The sequence below is a fragment of the Orycteropus afer genome, unplaced genomic scaffold, assembly GCF_000298275.1.
Source record: "Orycteropus afer afer isolate SDZICR_OR568_19922 unplaced genomic scaffold, OryAfe1.0 scaffold00036, whole genome shotgun sequence".
Lineage (NCBI taxonomy): Eukaryota > Metazoa > Chordata > Mammalia > Tubulidentata > Orycteropodidae > Orycteropus > Orycteropus afer.
Window position 1 is genome coordinate 9,666,976 of NW_006921623.1, and position 18,354 is coordinate 9,685,329.

The window sequence follows — 18,354 nt, forward strand, 5'->3', positions numbered from 1 at the left end:
TTTTAAGTTTTGTTCCACATTGTTCTCCCACTCCATCTAGATCTCTTGTACTGATCCCCCTCCGAGTGGTTGACAGGGGTAGCCAGGCACCATCTAGTTCTTCTGTTCTTGTAGTCATATATTCTTTCAGCCATTGAACTCTTGCCAGGATTTCACCATGACAATGTATTTCCTAACAGGAGGGACCTAATAGCTTTAGAAAATGAACATTTTGCTTTTCTGAAAATATCTCTCTGGCTTCTAGATAGAGGTTCTTTAGAGTGATGTTTTACACAGGCCTACCAGAGCCCCTGTAATGTAATTTGAGATCTGACTCTGAACTAGATCTAGATAAATATAAATTAGGGAGTAATCATTAACAACTTTTCTCATTATATGTTCTAATTTTTCAAATCAAGTGTTGTGAAAGTACTCATTACTGTGTTCTCTACAGGAAAAGAGAAATATTGTGTTTATGCAAGAGCTGCAGTATCTGTTTGCTCTGATGATGGGATCAAATCGCAAATTTGTCGATCCTTCAGCAGCCCTGGATCTCTTAAAGGGAGCATTCCGATCATCCGAAGAACAGCAGGTACAAAAGAGAAGGCTTGGTTCTTACCTTGTTTTTTTCAAACTTTGTAGAGGTTTTAAATTATGTCTTATTTATATTACTGTGATACTGCTTTATTTCAACTGTAAATTCTGAATGATAGGGAAGACCATGTATGCTTGTTTGTGCCCTTTATAATGCTTAAGAAATAGGTGGTAAAAGTGTGGGTGTGGGTGTTTGTGTGTGTGTATGTGCATGTGTATCTGTCTGGCAGGAGGCGTGGGATGGCGGTTGTACATAGAGGAAGAAATAGAAGGAATAGAATTATCGAGGGACTACTGAAGTAGAGCAGAAGAAAAATGGGGCAGTCTACTTCCGTAAAGATTGTGGTATTGAAGTAGAAAGGAGTGTTGGTGGTGGTGTGGTTAAGTGCTTGGCTGCTAATTAAAAGGTTATTGATTCTAACCCACCAGCCAGTCCAGGAGAGAAAGGTTTTGCCCGTCTGCTTCTGTAAAGATTTACAGCCTCCAAAACCCTGTGGAACAGTTCTGCTCTATCCTGTAGGCTTGCTATAAGTCAGATTTGACTCAGCAATAGGGGATTGAAGTAGAAAGGAGGGAGTTGAAAAATATCCCCGTGAAACACTGCAGAGTCACTCAGAAATGTAAAATCCTTCGCGCCTTTGTCTTGGGATTGAAAATAGGAGCCCTGGTGGCATAGTGCCTAAGGCATTTGACTGCTGACCAGAAGGGTGGTGGTTCAAACCCACCAGCCACTCTTTGGAAGGAAGACTGGGTGATCTACTTCTGTAGTGATACTGCCTCGGAAACCCAAGGAGAAGTCGCTATGTGTCAGGTCTGACTAAACGGCAGTGAGCTTGGTTTTGGTTTGAAATCTGAGTTCAGCTTTTCTGAGCAGTTTTCGTCCTTTCCTGTTATTAAAAGCCAAAGCTATTGCTATTAGAACACCTTCTTCCTCATATAAATTTTTCCCCCTGTTTAGATAGAGGTTCCACATTTCCACAAAATTGCATAAATGAATCTATTCTCCATCATATCTGTACTCTGCATTGTTCTACATGATGACTGTCTGGATGTTTGTTTTTTTCTTTAAGGCCTCTTTGGAAGATTTTGTTTTTTCATTATTTTTCTCTGCCACAGACAGATGTGGCTGGATTTAGTTTTCTTCTAACTACAGTTTGCTCATAGGTTGCGCTTAACTTCCCTTTAGGTTTACTTATAGTCCCTGGGTTCCCGTGTCCCCTGTGTCTTCATGATATTTGGCCCTAGAAAAGAAATCCTCTCATAGTAGTAGAATCTTAGCCATTGGTGGGATAAGGACAGATTTTCATTTCCAGTATAGTGTTGGGTCTAACTCTTATGCACTTTGTGCCTCTCTTACAGCAAGATGTGAGTGAATTCACACACAAGCTCCTGGATTGGCTAGAGGATGCATTCCAGCTAGCTGTTAATGTTAAGTGAGTGTTAAGGATTTGCCTGTACCATCCTTCCTATACACAGTGGTCCCATGTGCATTATGACATGGGAGGAAGCTACTGGTCTCAAGTAGAAATAGCTGGTTTTCACCAAACTTCATTGGATAACCCCTAGATTATTGCTCAGTGTCTATTCCCATCACTTTTGGGTTTCCCATCTGAGGATATAAGCATTCTAACCTACCAGTTTTTCACTAAAAGGGCTGTAATTTTTAACTTTGTTAAAGTCATAGCCTGTGTTGTAAAAGTCAAATCTTAGATATGAACATGGTGGTATAATATAAATACATTAAATTTAATCTAGGACTAGTTTGTGAAAAGGGTAGATTTTAGTTATTTTAGCAATTGGCAAGTGAAATTCAGGTAAAGAATTCGTGAGTCCTTTGTCTAAAGCAGATACTGAGAAAATCACTTCTAGGTAGAAGAATTCTAATATAATAAAACAGTTTTACAAAAAGCAGCTCACACAGTTAATAACAATTTCAGGTGGGCTTGTAGAAAAGCTACTTTTATTACTATTGTGCTATTGGGAAAACTCTTAATGTATTTATTTGTAAAACTGTACAGAGGGTTCATTCTTACCTCTGTCCTTCTGTGCCTTGTATAAAATTATCACTGGATATAGATGTATGTGTATTAAATGTATACAGATAACTTGTATTTGTCTGCATGTGTGGCTCCTCTATTGCACTTTAAGCTCCTGAGGGCCAAGGATCATGCCTTATTCTCTGTGCCTCCAGAATTTAGCACAATGCAGGCATATACTTGTTAAATAAATGTTTGAACTGAATGTATCCAATACTCTAGAACACACTCTGGCTCTTTAGGGGTTGATGACAATGTACTACTTGAACAATGTTACTTTTGAATGATGGTTAGATTTAGTGTGGTACACTGACTAGAACACTGACTAGATACTTGATTTAATGGTACACATCTGATCAGAATGACACAGATTTCTCTTCTTCTTCAAAAGCAGCAATTCCGGCAACAAATCTGAAAATCCAATGGTGCAGCTATTTTATGGTACTTTCCTGACTGAAGGGGTTCGTGAAGGTAAATTCTGTGCTCTAGGTGTTAATTCTAGACCTGTGACTTGTGACCACATCTTCTTACTGTATGTCTAGGAGACAATGCTTGGTAAATTTTCTCCGGGGAAGCAATATAATGAAAAGGCTTTAGAGTCAGTAAAACCTACATTTTAAGCGTTAGTTTTACCTCTTAGAGGAGCTGTGGTGGTACAGTGCCTAAGGCATTTATCTGGTAATCAAAAAGATCAGTGGTTTGAACCCACCAGCCACTCCGTAGGAGAAACATGAGGCAGTCTGCTTCCATAAAGATTTATAGCCTTGGAAACCCTATGGGGTGGTTCTACTCTGTTCTATAGTGTCACTGTGAGTCAGCATCGACCCTGTGGCAGTGGGTTTGATTTGCCTCTTAGTGTCTGTGTAATCAAGGACAAACTGTGAGTTCCTGGAACCTCTTGTCTCTTCCTCTTTTAAAATGGGGACAGTCTTTATCTCAGAGTTGTTACATTAAATTGTGTATGTTAATTTCAGATGTCTAGTGAATGTTACTCAAATTTCTGTGTTGCTTTTTCTAATGTAATAATTAGTCGTAGAGTACTTTGTTGAGTTAAACTGCCAAAGATGTTTGCCTACTGTAGAGGCTTATCTAAGCTGCATAACTGATGTACAACTTTTTTTTTTTTTTTTTTAAATCATGGAGAATTTCAAACACATGTGGATAGAGCAGTATAAAAATCCCATGTTCCTAGCAATCATTCATTCCTCCCATTCATTCCCCATCTAATGTCTGTCTATTTCACTTCTCCCATATTTATGTTTTAAACATGTAGTATCACTATCATGCCAAAAGAAAAAGATAGCATTTCTTCAAATCAAATATCTAGTCAGTGTTCACATATAATTGGTTGATAGACCTTTCAAGACTCTTAAAATTCTGTAGACTCCCCCTCCTTGTTTCCCTGAAATGTCTGTTTTGAAGAACTGAGTTGCTTTTTCTATAGTAGTTCTCAGTCTGAATTTTGCTGCTTACATGCCTATGTTACAGTTTAACATGTTTGACTCCACTTCTATTCCTGTAAATTAAATTAGTAATTGGATCTAGAGGTTTGACCAGATTCATAGGAATCTTTTTTGGCAAGTCTAATTCACACATGGTGAGGTGTTCTTCAACCAGGAAGCACATACTGTCTGGTTGTCTCTCTGTTTGCGACATTAGCAGCTATTAATGATCAGGGCCTGGATCCACTGGTTCCTTAGAGGTTACCACAGGCTTAAGAGCACTTGTGACAAGTTCTCTGGAAATTGTGAATGTCAGAAGATGTTATCTCTGTGGTGCTAGAAAACAGCCTATAGAGGGTGTAATTATGTCCTGTAATAAAAATCAATCTCTTTCTTTGCCTAGGAAAGCCCTTTTGTACCAGTGAGACCTTTGGCCAGTATCCCCTTCAGGTAAATGGTTATCGCAACTTAGACGAATGTTTGGAAGGGGCCATGGTGGAGGGTGACATTGAGCTGCTTCCTTCTGATCATTCAGTGAAGTATGGACAAGAGGTAAGTAAGGTGGACATTTTTATTTGCTATGCAAATGATGAAGCCAGTTAAGTAGGACTGAGCTTTCTGGTAAACTAGTTTCCATCACATATTAAATAACTTTATACTGAACAAAACTTGAATTTGTCTTAAGTCTCTCATGAGTTGGTATGAGTCAGTGAGCCTTAGTGCTTTTTGATAAATACTTTACTGAAACTGAATTTGAGTTAATCATGTAAAGGTTATATGCTGCTTCTGATGTTTTAAGTATGATCAAGTTTCTCTCTTTCTGTTGAAGCCTACCTGTACCTGAGTAGGGAGAACCCACTGCCTCCATATTTTCGGAGGGTAAAAGTACAGTGCTTAACACCTATGGTATGCCATTTAGAATATTTTCCCTATTATAAGTAATTTACTGTTCTCAATTGTAAATTCTTCTGCCTTTGCTTTTAACATTTTGAAAATTTAATTTTTATTCATTCATTTTATTTTGGGGAGTTGGAAAGAAAAGGGGAAGTAAAGAGAGAATGAGGGTAATTAGTATCTCAGAATTGCAGTTGGGTTAAGATTTAGTAAGTAGCATTTGTGGCATAATTGTCAACACTACACAGCTTGGATTATTCTCCTTTCATCCTACACTTTGATGCAAAATTGAAACTTATATTAGAGTCCATCTCAGTAATTACTGTGGGAGAAAGGAAAGCTTTTTTGAGTTAAAACAGGGAGCCTAACCTGAGCCTGTGGAAAGTACCTTAGCTGTAGAGCATTATTGGAACTGGGATAGCCTTCCCTAGCTTTTCAAGAAAGAACTAATTCCTGATGGGACACACATTATCTGTACCATCTGTGCAGACCGGATGTATTCACTTACAAAAGACCTTTATTCAAGGATGGGAGCTCTTTATTAAGAGAGGGAATCATTATGTTTCTTTAGTTTTAGCCCTTAGGTAATGAACCAGTCCCCTGGCTATCTGGATTCACCTTGTAGTGCACACAGGGTATTGAAGGGAATATAGCTATTTGCATCTTTGGTAAAGAGAACGTTTTAAAGCTGTTCACATGAACCTCTGGCATACAGGTAAATTGAACAGAAATGCCTTTCCTGGTTTAGCTTTTCCTGATCTATCAAGAGTGACCTTTGGAATCTTTTATAAAAGTCAATACTTTCTTCTCTTGAAATTCAAGGTAGCATTATAGGTTGGTTCAGTGGGGTTCCTCATGAAACATTTGTAAATTTTTAGAATTCAGAGATTTTCTTAGAAACTTGAGAAATCATAATTATGATGCTATTTCAAGTTTCTTTTTCAGACATAAGAGGGAATCTAATTACAGTTGATAGACTGAATAATTTGTATATAATATATGTCCATGTATTAATCATTTTAGCTGATTTGTGGAAACATTTCTTTCCTTTCTTACTTATATGTTGCTTAGATCAGTATTTCTAATTCTTTAATTTGGCTAGCTGTTTTCAGATTTTGAACTTCTTGAATGCTGATGACTTATTGATTGTATAGACTCTTGGTGCAGCTCATATATTTGAGGGTGTGGTTATTTTTGAGCATGATGGTTGGGGAAATACTGGCTAGTAAATTTGGGGTTTTGAGGAGTGTTTAATGATGTATTTTAAGAGAGCATGATTCTAAGTGATCATTTCTTTTAGTATTTGGGTTGAAAAATGCTTTAGTATGGGTTTGATTTGAATATAAATTCCATAATCCCAAAGAAGAAATTTTGATGAGAAATATAAATTTGGCTATTGCTGTGTCCTAACATTAATTATTTTTTTCTTTCACATTTCTACTTCTCACGTAGTGTTGGTTTACAAAACTACCTCCAGTGTTGACCTTTGAACTCTCAAGATTTGAGTTCAATCAGTCCCTCGGTCAACCAGAGAAAATTCACAATAAACTGGAATTTCCTCAGATTATTTATATAGACAGGTGAGTTCTTGGTTGATTGCCTTCCTGATATATATAGCAGCTATAAAAGTGAGCTTATACTAAATATTATGCATAGGAATTATTTGGAGACCTTGGAAATATGCAGATTTGGTGGATTCATTTAATCCTACGGTGGGACCCAATAATTTGCATCTCTAAGAAACTCCTAGGGTGATGCTAACGATGCTTCAGATCTCTGGATCACACTTTTGAGTACCTAGGCTTTTGGGGAGAACAGTGCTACTTGAGGGTGAAGAACAGTACAGGAGTAGCCACAGTGTGTGAATGTGAATACTATTTGTATTCCTGAAAAAAATGCTAGACAGAGCTTATATTACAGAACTTCAGTTGTTTTAGAGTCTAGTTTATTGAATTATAGTACAAAAAAATTTAACCCTTCTTAGGTGTGCAGGTGATGAATTTTGACAAATGTGTAGTCAGGTAACCACCATCGTTGTCAAGGTAATGTTTCCATCACTCAGAAACTTCCCTTATGCCTCTTTGCAGTCAGTTCCTTTTGCCCACCCAAAAGCCTGACAACCACTTGTTTTCTGGCCCTATCATTGTGTCATGTCTAGAATGTTGCATTTATGTTGAATTAATATTCAGTATGTACCCTTCTGTGGCTCTCTTCTTTCATGTGGGATAATGTTTTGGGGATTCATACATGTATAAATCAGTAGTTGATTCCTTGTTATGAGTTAGAGTTGACTGCAGGGCTACTACTAGTGTTCTACTAAATGGATAAACCACAATATATTTTTTCATTTAGCACTTGATAAAAATTTGAGGTATTTCTGGTTCTAGGCTATCGTAAATAAAGCTGTTACAAACATTTGCGTATAGATGTTAGTGTAGTTTTTAGTTCTTGGGTAAATCCCTAGGAGTGGAATTTGGTTGCTTATATGAAGTATTTCTTTATAAGAAATTTCCAAACTGTCCCCTAAAGCACAGTTTTGCATTCCCATCCACACTATATGAGAGTTCCATTTGTTCCAAATTTTCATCAGAGTTTAGGATTATCTGTCTTTAATTTTTGCCATTCTGAATGTGAGTGTGTAACATTATATAGTTTTTCTTTTAATTTGCATATCCTTGATAAGTTGATGTTGAACATCTTCTCATGTACTTGCTGGTCATTCATATATTTTCTTTGAAGTATCTGTTCAAATCTTTTGTTCTACTTTTTAATTGGATTGGTCTTCTTCATACTGAGTTATAATAGTTCATTATATGATTTAGATACAAGTCTTTTATCAGGTATGTGTTTGCAAATATTTTCTCTGTTTATGATTTGTCTCTTATTTTCTTACCAGTGTCTTTAGAAGAATGTACATTTTTAGTTTTAATGAAATCTAGTGTATCATTTTCTCTTATAATTTGCCCTTTTGTAATCTACCTAAGAAATCTTTGCCAACTCAAGATCACAAAGATTTTCTTCTGTGTTTTTTTCTAGAAATTTTGTACTTTTAGCTCATATTTAGGTCTTTAACCCATTTAGTTTATTTTTACATTTGGTGGAGATATGGCTCTGGGGGGTGGGGAGATACATAGTTGTGCAGTTGCTTCAACATCATTTGTTGAAAAGACACTCCTTTCTCCCATCGAACTACCTTGGCAATTCTATCAAAAATTAATTGAACACAGATTTGTGGATCTATTTTTGGACTTTATTCTCTTCCATTGTTGTATATGTCTGTTCTTATACAAGTGCTTTACTGTGGCTTTATTGTAAACTTAAAACCATACAGTGTGAATTCTCCCACTTTGTTCTTTTTTCAGTTTGTTTTAGCTATATAAAAACCAGACTCACTGCTGTCGAGTCAAAGCTGACCCCTGCTTGGGTTTCTGAGGCAGTATCACTACGGAAGTAGATTGCCCAGTCTTCCTTCTGAGGAGTGGCTTGTGGGTTTGAACTGCTAGCCTTCTGGTTAGCAGTCTAATGTCTTAGGTACTGCACCACCAGAGCTCCCTCTGGCTATATAGGGTTCTTTATATGTCTGTATAATTTGTCAGTTGTCAGCTTGTCATTTTCTGCAAAACAGCTTTTGGGATTTTTGGTTAGGATTGCACTTAACCTGTACATGAATTTGGTGAGAATTGACAACAATATAGTGAGTACTTTAATCCATGAATATGGTATAATTACATTTATTTAAGTCATTATTGTAATTTTTGTTGTATATGCCTTTTGCATATTTGATTAAATTTATCCCTAAATCATTCATGCTTTTGATGTTAAACTTTATTTGTATTTTTAAATTTCACTTTCCAGTTACATGGTAAGAATATGTAGAAATAAAATTCATTTTTCTTCTGTTTTTTTTTAATTTATACTTTTTGACCTCACTAAATTCACTTACTTTTTATAGATTGTGTGGGAATTTCTGTGTAGATGATCATGCTGTCTGCAACTAATGGCAGTTTTGCTTCTTCTTGTACAATCTGTATGCTTTTTATTTCTTTTTCTTATATTATTGCACTGGCTAATACCATCAGTTGAGTAGAGATGGTGAGAGTGGGTACCCTTGACCGACCCTAATTTTAGGGGAACACTGTCATCTTTCACCATGAAATGTTAGCATTAACTTTTTCATAGATATCCTTTATGTGGTTAAGAAATTTTCCTTATGTCCTAGTTTTCTGTGACTTCTTGCCATTAGTGTTTTTAAATATAAATTATGTCTTTGGGATTATTTGCCTAGGTACATGTATAGGAGCAAAGAGCTTATTCGAAGTAAGAGAGAGTGTATTCGAAAGTTGAAGGAGGAAATAAAGATTCTGCAGCAAAAATTGGAAAGGTAAGTCATCATTGACACCTTCATGTTGAGAAACGTAAAAGAGTGGGATCTTAAAATCAGATAATTTTATTATACTTTAAAATTAGTTCAGAATTTAAGTCTTAAGTAGGGTATTTTATAAAATAGCAAGAAAATATTTTTTCTAAGAATGAAGCAGTCTTCAAGATCAGCTAATGTGATCCATGGGCAAACAGCAGTCCAAGGGAACTTAGGACCTAGAGTCACAAATGTAGTTACTGGCAGTGTACTGTGAAAAACCCGAGTTCACAGTTCACAGCCCTTTACTTTTTCTACTTCTCTTGTCATTTTTTTCACAAACAAGAGTAGTAACTGTTACATTTTCCCAATCCATTCTCTTGGAAAAGCTGGTTCTGAAGTGTCTGGGATAGATAAAAAGCAATGCTGTTGAACTGAGAGCAGTGCTAATTGATTCAAAGGACTAATATTTCAGACACATACGAAGTCTTTTCTCTTTCTCTTTTTTTTAAAATGTGATTTGGGTGAAGGTTTACAGAGCAAATCAGTTTCCCATTCAATAATTCATACATGTTTTGTGGCATTCCTCACAGTCCCTACACTCTTCCCACTTCCTGTCTTTACCATTTCCCTTCACCCTTCTTTCCTGTCCCTTCCTGCCTTCTTAGCTTTATCCCTGGGCAACTTCTGCCCTTTTGGTCAAAAAGACTTCCCTTAGGGAGAAATCTTTGAGACTTTTTTAAAACAAACAAACAGAAAACTGTTTCTGCAGAATCACACTGACTTCCTAAGGAGGAATCGATGTGATTTCTATCTAGTCTAAGTAGATTCCATTGATTTATCTGTTAACAAAATTCTAAATACTGTCAATGTCTTTCTGCCACTTACTTAACAATTTTATTCCCCCTTCCACCCACTCCTTTGCTAGGTCATTATTTCCCCTGAGAGACAACATTTTCCATAACAGGCTCAAGACAGACCAATAGCTTTTTTTTATTTTTCTCTCCTCAGCTTCCTCTCTCACTCAGTAAGAACTTACCTAAGATGTGTTGTGACCATTTATCCAATTTGTTTTATAGATTTGTGCTGAGGATTGATTTATACTTGTCTTAGAAGTGATTTGCAAGATTCTAAATGAGGCAATATTTTAAAGTGTTAGTTGCAGTTTGTAAGACTGGACATTTTCAATTGTTTCTATAGAACCAAGCATACCTAATATTTTATAGCTCAAAAATACTTAATTTACCAGTAACTAACAAGGCATTCTGGCTTAGTTAGATTTTAAAATAGAGATAAAGGGATTTCCAATAGCATGATACTATTTTTGTTTTAAAATAAAATGACTTAAAATTTCAGATAATTTTGTGGGTTTTTTTTTTTTTTTAAGGTTACACATATCTGCTCGTATATGTGTGACACTTCTAGAAAAACATATAAGACTTCGTGGATACCATTAGGTAGCAGAACTGAGGTGGGAAGTAGATGACTTTTATGGTTGCAACTTTTGTGTTGTTTGAATTTTCTTACCATGGTATGCATTAGTTTTATCATTTAAAAAATAAAAATATATACTCTTTCTTCTCTAAGATACCTTGATAAACTCAACCAAACTCAATGCCATCGAGTTGATTCAGCTCATAGCGCCCCTCCTTGGGTTTCCGAGGTGATATCTCTGTGGAAGTAGATTGCCCAATCTTCCTTCCAAGGAGTGGCTGGTGGGTTTGAACCACCAGCCTTTTGGTTAGCAGTCAAATGCCTTAGGCATTATGTCACTAGAGCTCCTATAAGATACTTTGATATAATACTGAAAATAAGAATTGCTAGTTACTATAAGACATCTTTTTTAAAACCATTTTTGCAGTGACATTGTATGAAGTAGTTGCTTCTAAAAGTTGTCTAAAGGAATTCAAGTCAGAACTAGAATAGGAAAATGATATCATAAATATGAAGCTAAATGTCTCAGAGAAAATTTTTTCCTTAGAAATAATTTAAGCTTCATATTAAAATGCAACAAATCTGAGAAAAATTACAGTTGTAAAATGATAACTTCAAATCTATAACATTACAAATACTACATTGCATATGAATTATAGTAAGAAAAATGTTTCCTTTGGTCCAGGCCAGACAAATATTAATTCATCTAACAAACACTGAGTAGTTAAAAAGACATGTGAACTGTGTGTTGTGGAATAGACGAGGGGTTCAGTTCAAGTACTGTAGGAGTTCATAGTGGGAAGATGTTCTTTCTAGCATTTGAGGAAGGAGATACAGAGGAAGATGTCATAGAGAAAGGAGATGTTGAAGGATAAGTATAGCTTATAAGTTGGTAATAGCTGCAGTGAAAGCAAGAAAATACATTCAAGCAATAGAGCATTTCTCTAAGGTTTTCCTACCTTCACGTATTTGAGATCTTTTAAAATGATATTTGTAGCTCTCTGTGTCATGCAAATTGTTTCCCCTTTAAATTTCCCACACTGCAAAGTGCCTTTGTTATATATCTTTTAATGTGTGGTTGACTTTATATTGCATTATACTTTATTTTCTGCTAATATTTTCATTTCATAATGTCTTTATATAGAACCAGATGATTTTCCTTAGTTCTGTACTTGTTTCTTTTTTTCAGTTTATCCAGAGAAGAAAAATATGGAGTGTCTCTTTTTTTTATGTCAAATAGAATCCCAGAATTATGAGGTTACCTGTACCAATTTGATTATTGTACAATCAATATGATGATTGTACAGTTTAAACTACATATATATTATAGCCAACTATAAAATTCATTAAAGTAAATCTAGCATGTGCTAGTCATGGCAGAATATTGGGTGTTATTAAAATAAATTGTTAATTATTTTGATCACATACTGGAAGATATTTATTACTTGCTAATTTCAAAGGAATCTTTAATCATATGCCTGGTTTTTGCTAATGAATGTGTGACTAATAAAGTCCTTAGGACCCTAGAGAAGAAAACTTTGCCAATTTTCTTTAACTCTGACCTTTTACCAACACCTATTTCCCATTTCTGGCTTTCTCCAATTTTTTTTTAAATTGCTAAGTAGTTTGTCTAAAGAACAGCAAAGAAAAACCCCTTGGGTGCTCAGTAACCCAGCATCATTTTCAGATTTGGGCACTTATAAATAAATCTATTTTCTTTCAAGAAACAGAATTTATTTTTATGACCAGAAACTAAATATGATACATCAAGCATAACTGACATGACTTTAATTAGGAGCCCATTCAAAATGTTTTCTACCAGGTATAAAGATTTTTATCAATTTTCACCTTTGCAGTTTTTTTACCTTGTAGATTATTAGAGTGGCCTATTAAATATTGATTAGCCTTTGGGAATGAGCCTTTTCATAGACTCCATGGATAACAGATCTTTCTCAGCAGGCAGGCATAGCGTCAGGCAGGCAAAATACAGAACAGACTTGGCCAATAAAAGACCGTTGTCTTTACCTTTTAGGTATGTGAAATACGGCTCAGGCCCAGCTCGGTTCCCACTCCCGGACATGTTGAAATATGTTATTGAATTTGCTAGTACAAAACCTGCCTCAGAAAGCTCTCCGTCTCAAAGTGACACACAAGTGACATTGCCACTTTCTTCAGCACACTGTCCAGTTTCTGACATGACATCCAAGGAAAGGTAATGGAAAAATATATTTTTATATGTTGAGAAACCTAACCATTCCCCCTTTCTCCACCCCCACATACTAATATTTTATTTATTCATGTGTGCATAGAAATACATATCTGGGTTGTTGTTAATTGCTGTGGTGTCTATTCCAGCTCATGGTGACCCCATGTGTTACAGAGCAGAACTGCTTCATAGTGTTGGCTATAATCTAAGTAGAAGCAAATCCTAAGCCTTTTATTGTGAGGTGTCTCTCTGGGTGGGTTCAAACCACCAACCTTAGGTTGGCTGTCAACACAAAACGTTACCTGGGGACCACATATGTGGGTGGAACATACCAAATGTTAAGAATAATTATCACTAGGGAGTGGCATGAGTTTGGGAGTGGGGAGTAGGGGGATTCTTTGATTTTTTTCTTTTAAATAGAGCGTTTTTGTGTATTTTGTGAAAAATAAATGTCAATTTTGAGGGGCAGGCTATTAAATTGCATAAAATAAAACTGCCAGATATTATTAGACTATTAAAGTTACTAGCCATGGCGTAGTGGATAAAGCACTTGACTGCTAACCGGAAGGTTAGTGATTCAAACCCACCAACTGCTCCATGGAAGGCAGACTGGGCGATCTACTTCTGTAAAGATTTACAGCCTTGGGAACCCAATGGGGGTCACTATGAGTTGGAAACGACTCAATGGCAGTGAGTTTGGTTTTTGGTTTATTAAAGTTACAACATATATGAGCATTCACATGCAGTCTCTTTTGAGATTGAGGTATCCATTCTCCTGTCTGTATTGCATTTGTTTTTCCTTATATATGTCCTTAGTGAAGAGAGATTTCCTCCATTGTTTGGGGGTGGGGGATTGGGTAATAAGGCCCTTTTTAAAATCAAAACTAAAGGAAATTTTGTGTTCTTCAGTTTTGGGCTGAAACAAACCTAAATACAATTAAAAGCTTATTTTATATTCCTGCTAGTTTGTTTATGTGCTATTTGTACCCTGTTTGACAATAGTTAATTCATAGGTAATTAACATGTACTGAATAGCTGCTTTATATACTTTGCTTTCAGTTAGCCTACTACAAAGATACAGATTTTGCAGGTGAGATATTAGTTTACTTACCTGAAGCTAATAACTTTTTAATGTATGTGCCTAGGAGAAGTAGAGTGGGGTGGGGTGGGGTGCTGGTGGTGCAGTGGTTAAGCGCTCAGCTTGCCAAATGAAAGGTTGGTGATTCCAACCCACCAGAAGGTCTACTAGATGTGACAATCTGTTCCAGTAAAGATTGCAGCCTTGGAAACTACGAGGCAGTTCTGCTCTGTCCTGTTTAATTGCCATGAGTTGGAGTCAACTGGACTCAATGGCAGTGGGTTTGGGTAGAGTTAGGATTGTCTGACTTTAAGTTATGCTCTCTATATTCTTCCAAGGTGCCACCTAATTTGTTTTCCTATAAGTTGGATGTTCAGTTGATACTTCATTTTTCTGCTTTTGTAAATTTTGTTCTTTGATGGATCGTTTTACTTTAGTCAGCTGCTGCATTTTGGTAACTGTAATTGATTCCTTGATTGTTCCAATCCCAGTTTCCCCTTTTCTCTGTTCCTTCTTGGCCTTTCTTCATGAGAAGGTACTGTAGTATATGGTTGGACAACATGAAGCATAGCAACAGGCAGGTCTAGGTGTAAATCCTTCTGAATTACTTGACTAACTAGGTGAATTTGTTTAACTTGCTTAGTTTCTACAAACCTCAGGTTTACAGTAGGTAAAATGGGGATAGTAATAGTATCTGCCTCATAAGCAAGTCAAGTTAAATGCAATGATGCATATAAAGAAAATGTTTTGCTCAGTACCTGTATAGCTGTACCTTTTGATAGAGCAGCTTACTTTCCAAAGTACATTAATTTAGGCCAAAGCTATCACTTATCATATGAGCTTGGTTTTTGTCTTCCTTCAGTACAAGTACAGAAAGCTCTTCTCAGGATGTTGAAAGTACCTTTTCTTCTCCTGAAGATTCTCTACACAAGTCTGAGATTAAACCAATTACATCTCCCCGGTCTTCCACGGAAATGCCCTCACATCCAGCTCCTCGAACAGTCACAGATGAAGAGATAAACTTTGTTAAGACCTGCCTTCAGAGGTGGAGGAGTGAGATTGAACAAGATATACAAGGTTGGTTATTTCATAACTCGTCAAGCAGTTACTCTTTGCCTTTTTTATTTGTTTGAATATTTGGAGGTCAGTACCTTGGGCATACTTCCTGCCATTGCCTGAAGCGTAATTATGACTGTTTTTGTACTTTTCATAAGATTGGTCCATACCCTCTTTACACAGCTATGGAAAGAAAGGCCTTTTTCTCAGGAGCTTCCTGGGGAGCTTAGTGTCTTATGATCACCTTTGGCTGGGATTTTTCTGCCTTTTCAGAGTTCTGTTCAGTTAGTTATTTCTATACTCAACCCTGACTTCACTTGACTGAATCTTAGAATTTAGCTTTCCTGTATTTATGCTTTTAAGATCTTTTTTATACAAAGCACGCTTTACTGAAGATTGATAAAGCAGAGAATGTTTGAGCTATGCAAATAATGTCAAATTGAATTGTTCACCATTTTGTTCCTAAAAGCCCTTTGGCCCCATTATCCTGTTGTTCAGACTAGGCCTTCTTTCCTTCCTTTCTCCTTTTTATCTGTGGAGCACACACACACACACACAAAGAATAAAAATCCAGGTTCCTCCCACATTCTGATTCAGAGAAATTTTGCCCACCTCTTGTTCTTTCTTCTCCTTTCAGATTCTGTCTCTGGCACACATATTTTACACCCACGTGACCCATTAAGTTTCTTTTAGAACAGTTTCCTCTTTAAGAAATTTTGGTGCCAGTTCCAAAAGATAATTTTTTTAACCTCAATATAATTATCTTAACCTAAAAGTCTTCATAACCTAAAGGACTAGCTGTTTTAAAACTATCGAGTCCTTCTTGGTCCATAGAGTGAAACTGAAATCATGAGAACCCTGGTTACAGATAAGTAACTACTCTTTGCTTAGTTGAGGTCACCTATGTGAACATGGAATGAAGTCATTCTAACTTTAAGTATTCTTTTTTTAACAGATTTAAAGAATTGTATTGCAAGCACCACTCGGACTATTGAGCAGATGTATTGTGATCCTCTCCTTCATCAGGTAGAATGAAAATTGATGGGAAAGTAATCAAGCATGTTCAAATGGTGCTAATGGTAGATGTCAAAAGAAAATTTGGTAGTTTTTCTATGAAACTAAGGGAATCTCCCTCTGACATAACAATAAACCTAAATAGAAATAGATATTATTTAATTTCTTTTTTTTAGGCCAAAGAAAGCAATGTATATTTTACCAGCAATAGAACCTAAAACATAATTCTGTCACACAGTATTTTTTTATAGTTTGCTGTCGAATGCTAATAAAAATTTCTCACAAACTGGTAATTTGTGGTATAAGGGAGGAAACCAGAACTAGCTTGTTCATCCTTTCCAAAGGACCATGCTCCTCCTTAATCTTCATTTAGCAGCATGCTTTCCAGCTTTATTTCCTCGATAACTTGTAACTTCACAAGAGGGGTAACCAAGGTAGAAATTCTTAATATCCACATACATTTTTGTTTAGAATAACACTGGACATGGAGGGAAAAGAGCCTTCACTTTGGGATATGACTTAGCCCATGACTTCTATGTAGATGGGCAAAAAGGCTGTAGGAGTAGGGCTTTGTTTCTAGAATGGCAATGAGGTGCAATTCTGTCGTGTAGTAGGAATGTAGCTTATATAACCTGTGGTTTCATATTTTCTCTTATGTGACATATTTCAAAAAAACCGTTACCTCCTGCAAAAACGGCAAGGAGGCCACATGTTCTGACCTCCTCTAATCTCACAAGAGGAAGACAGCAGTAACCCAAGGCCTATTACTGCAAGGCCAAACATGCTGCCTCCCTCCAGCCCTTTCACCAACTGTTCCTCCCAAAGCACCCACCACCTCTCTCCTGGGTTCGATAATTCACTGCAGTGGCCACACAGAACTCACAGATTATAGGGTTTATTAGGGAAGCACCAGTCTACAACTCAAGTTCAGGAAGAATGCTCAGTCTCTCTCCCAGCCCACCGTCCCTCAGCCAAGAGTCTCTCACAGTCTCTTTCCGGGGTGCGTGCCTCTTGCGTCTCTTTCCCAGCAGCGCGTGTCTCAGGAGCCCGTGTCTCTTTCAGCAGCAAGTCTTCCTCGACCAGCAGTCCGAGAGAGTTCTGCCTTCAGGAGGCCTCCTTTCTTTGAGCCCGGCAGGGTGGTCAAACTAGCCAATTATAGCATCAGAACTCCAAGCACCTGAGAGAGTGGGCACCTCCCAGAACATTGTTTTTTGCCACTCCCAACAGAAATACTCCAGGTGGACACCTTCAGCAATCAGGAGCTCCTCAGTTGCTCATAGCAAATCCCACCTTGGAGTTTACAAAGACTTATGAGTAGAAAAGCCACACAAAGTAATTTACTATACCATACCTCCAGAAGAAGTAAAACTATCCCTATTTGCTGATGATATGATCCTATACCCAGAAAATCCAAGAGACTCAGTCAAAAATCTACTGGAGCTAATTGTGAGATTTAGCGTCATGGCAGGATACAAAATCAACATCCAAAAATCAGTGGGATTCCTCTACACCAGCAAAGAGATTGCTGAAAAAGAGATAAGGAAATCAATACCATTTACAATACCTAACAAAAAAAAATAAAATACTTGGGAATAAATCTTATTAGGGACACAAAAGACTTGCATAAAGAAAACATAAAAGAGTACTTCAAGAAACCATGAGAGATCTACATAAATGGAAGAACATACCATGCTCGTGGATAGGAAGATTGAACATTGTGAAAATGTCAATTCTACCCAAAGCAACTACACATTCAATGCAATCCAAATCCAGATCCCATCAATATTGATTAACAGTGTGGAAAAACCAATCACTACCTTGATATGGAAAGGAAAGAGATCTCAGTTAAGCAAAGCATTACTGAAGAAGAAGAACAAAGTAGCAGGTCTCACACTCCCAGATCTTAAAACCTACTATACAGTCACAGTAGTCAAAACTGCCTGATACTGGTACAATGACATACACATAGACCAGTGGAATAGAATTGAGAACCCAGAAGTAGCTCCATCGACCTGTGGTCAGCTGATCTTTGACAAAGGGCCGAAATCCATTAAATGAGGAAGAGATTGTCTGTTTAACAAATGGTGCTGGCATTCGCAAATAACCATTTGCAGAAAAATGAAACAGGATCTGTACCTCACACTATATGGAAAGACTAATTCCAGATGGATCAAAGACTTCAATGTGAAACCTAAAACTATTAAGTTCCTCAAGGAAAAACTAGGGGCAAATTTAGGGGCCCTAATATATGGCATGGGAGCTCT

General features: G+C 36.8%; 1 protein-coding gene across 1 annotated transcript in view; it reads left to right on the forward strand.

Annotated features, from left to right (window-relative positions):
• The window catches only part of USP28 (ubiquitin specific peptidase 28), a 66,418-nt gene that overhangs the window by 29,358 nt on the left and 18,706 nt on the right, over positions 1–18,354 (forward strand). Inside the window, exons 6-14 of the mRNA XM_042780368.1 lie at positions 434–571; positions 1,933–2,006; positions 3,004–3,080; positions 4,455–4,603; positions 6,398–6,525; positions 9,231–9,326; positions 12,769–12,948; positions 14,883–15,097; positions 16,032–16,102. Coding sequence (XP_042636302.1) covers positions 434–571; positions 1,933–2,006; positions 3,004–3,080; positions 4,455–4,603; positions 6,398–6,525; positions 9,231–9,326; positions 12,769–12,948; positions 14,883–15,097; positions 16,032–16,102 — 1,128 coding nt within the window. The remainder of the gene's footprint in view (positions 1–433; positions 572–1,932; positions 2,007–3,003; positions 3,081–4,454; positions 4,604–6,397; positions 6,526–9,230; positions 9,327–12,768; positions 12,949–14,882; positions 15,098–16,031; positions 16,103–18,354) is intronic.